Here is a 709-nt window from a genome sequence, read left to right on the forward strand (position 1 = left end):
AAAAAAATTAACCTGGGGTGTCAAGATACAGACTTTGGATAGCAAATTAACTTTTATCACGCACTGGTCACACTAGTAAACAGAGGTCATAAGTCATGAACAACATTCATTCAATATATCAGAGGAGCATATCCTGCTTAGGAGCAGCAGAGAAGCTGTAATCACATTGTAGGTTATTGGTATTCAATTTTGGGGTTGAAGAATGAATTGTCAAACTGTTTATCATGCATCTCATGGCAGGACTCTGCTCTCCACCTGTGAAGGGCTTGAAAGTGTCCACGTCAAAGGTCTGCTTGCCGATTTTGGACAGATCCACTTTCAGCTCTGGGCAGATGTGATACTCCTGCAGACCTTTGCTGATTTCAAATATTTTGTTTGTGATGCCCTCAGGAGCAGGGCCTAGGGACAAAGTAAAAGGCAAAGAGAATGCTTAGGGATTGAGTAGTGTAACGAGTTCCTTTTGACAGGGAGTAATAAGTAATAACTAATGAGTAACAAGTAATATGTTGCATTTTTTTGAGTAACAAGACCATCACTGGGTGGTACAATGCAGTCCCCACGCACCTCCACTTGAGATGTTGTACTTGATGCCAAAATCTCCATTAGGGCCCCCTGGGTTGTGGCTGGCTGTTAGGATAATGCCACCAACTGCTTTTATCTTGCGGATCACACAGGAGACTGCTGGGGTGGACATGATGCCATTCTGCCC

General features: G+C 43.4%; 1 protein-coding gene across 1 annotated transcript; it reads right to left on the minus strand.

Moving 5' to 3' along the window:
- Positions 1-118: 118 nt before the first annotated feature.
- LOC109954304 (phosphoglucomutase-1-like) lies at positions 119-703 on the minus strand. The gene is made up of 2 exons (XM_020589677.1): positions 565-703; positions 119-399 (listed from the first exon to the last, which is right to left on the minus strand). Exons 1-2 carry the CDS (start codon positions 692-694, stop codon positions 119-121), a joined length of 411 nt encoding a protein of 136 aa, XP_020445333.1. The 5' UTR covers positions 695-703.
- Between the last annotated feature and the right edge of the window lie 6 nt (positions 704-709).

This window comes from Monopterus albus, unplaced genomic scaffold (assembly GCF_001952655.1).
Source record: "Monopterus albus unplaced genomic scaffold, M_albus_1.0 scaffold6002.1, whole genome shotgun sequence".
Lineage (NCBI taxonomy): Eukaryota > Metazoa > Chordata > Actinopteri > Synbranchiformes > Synbranchidae > Monopterus > Monopterus albus.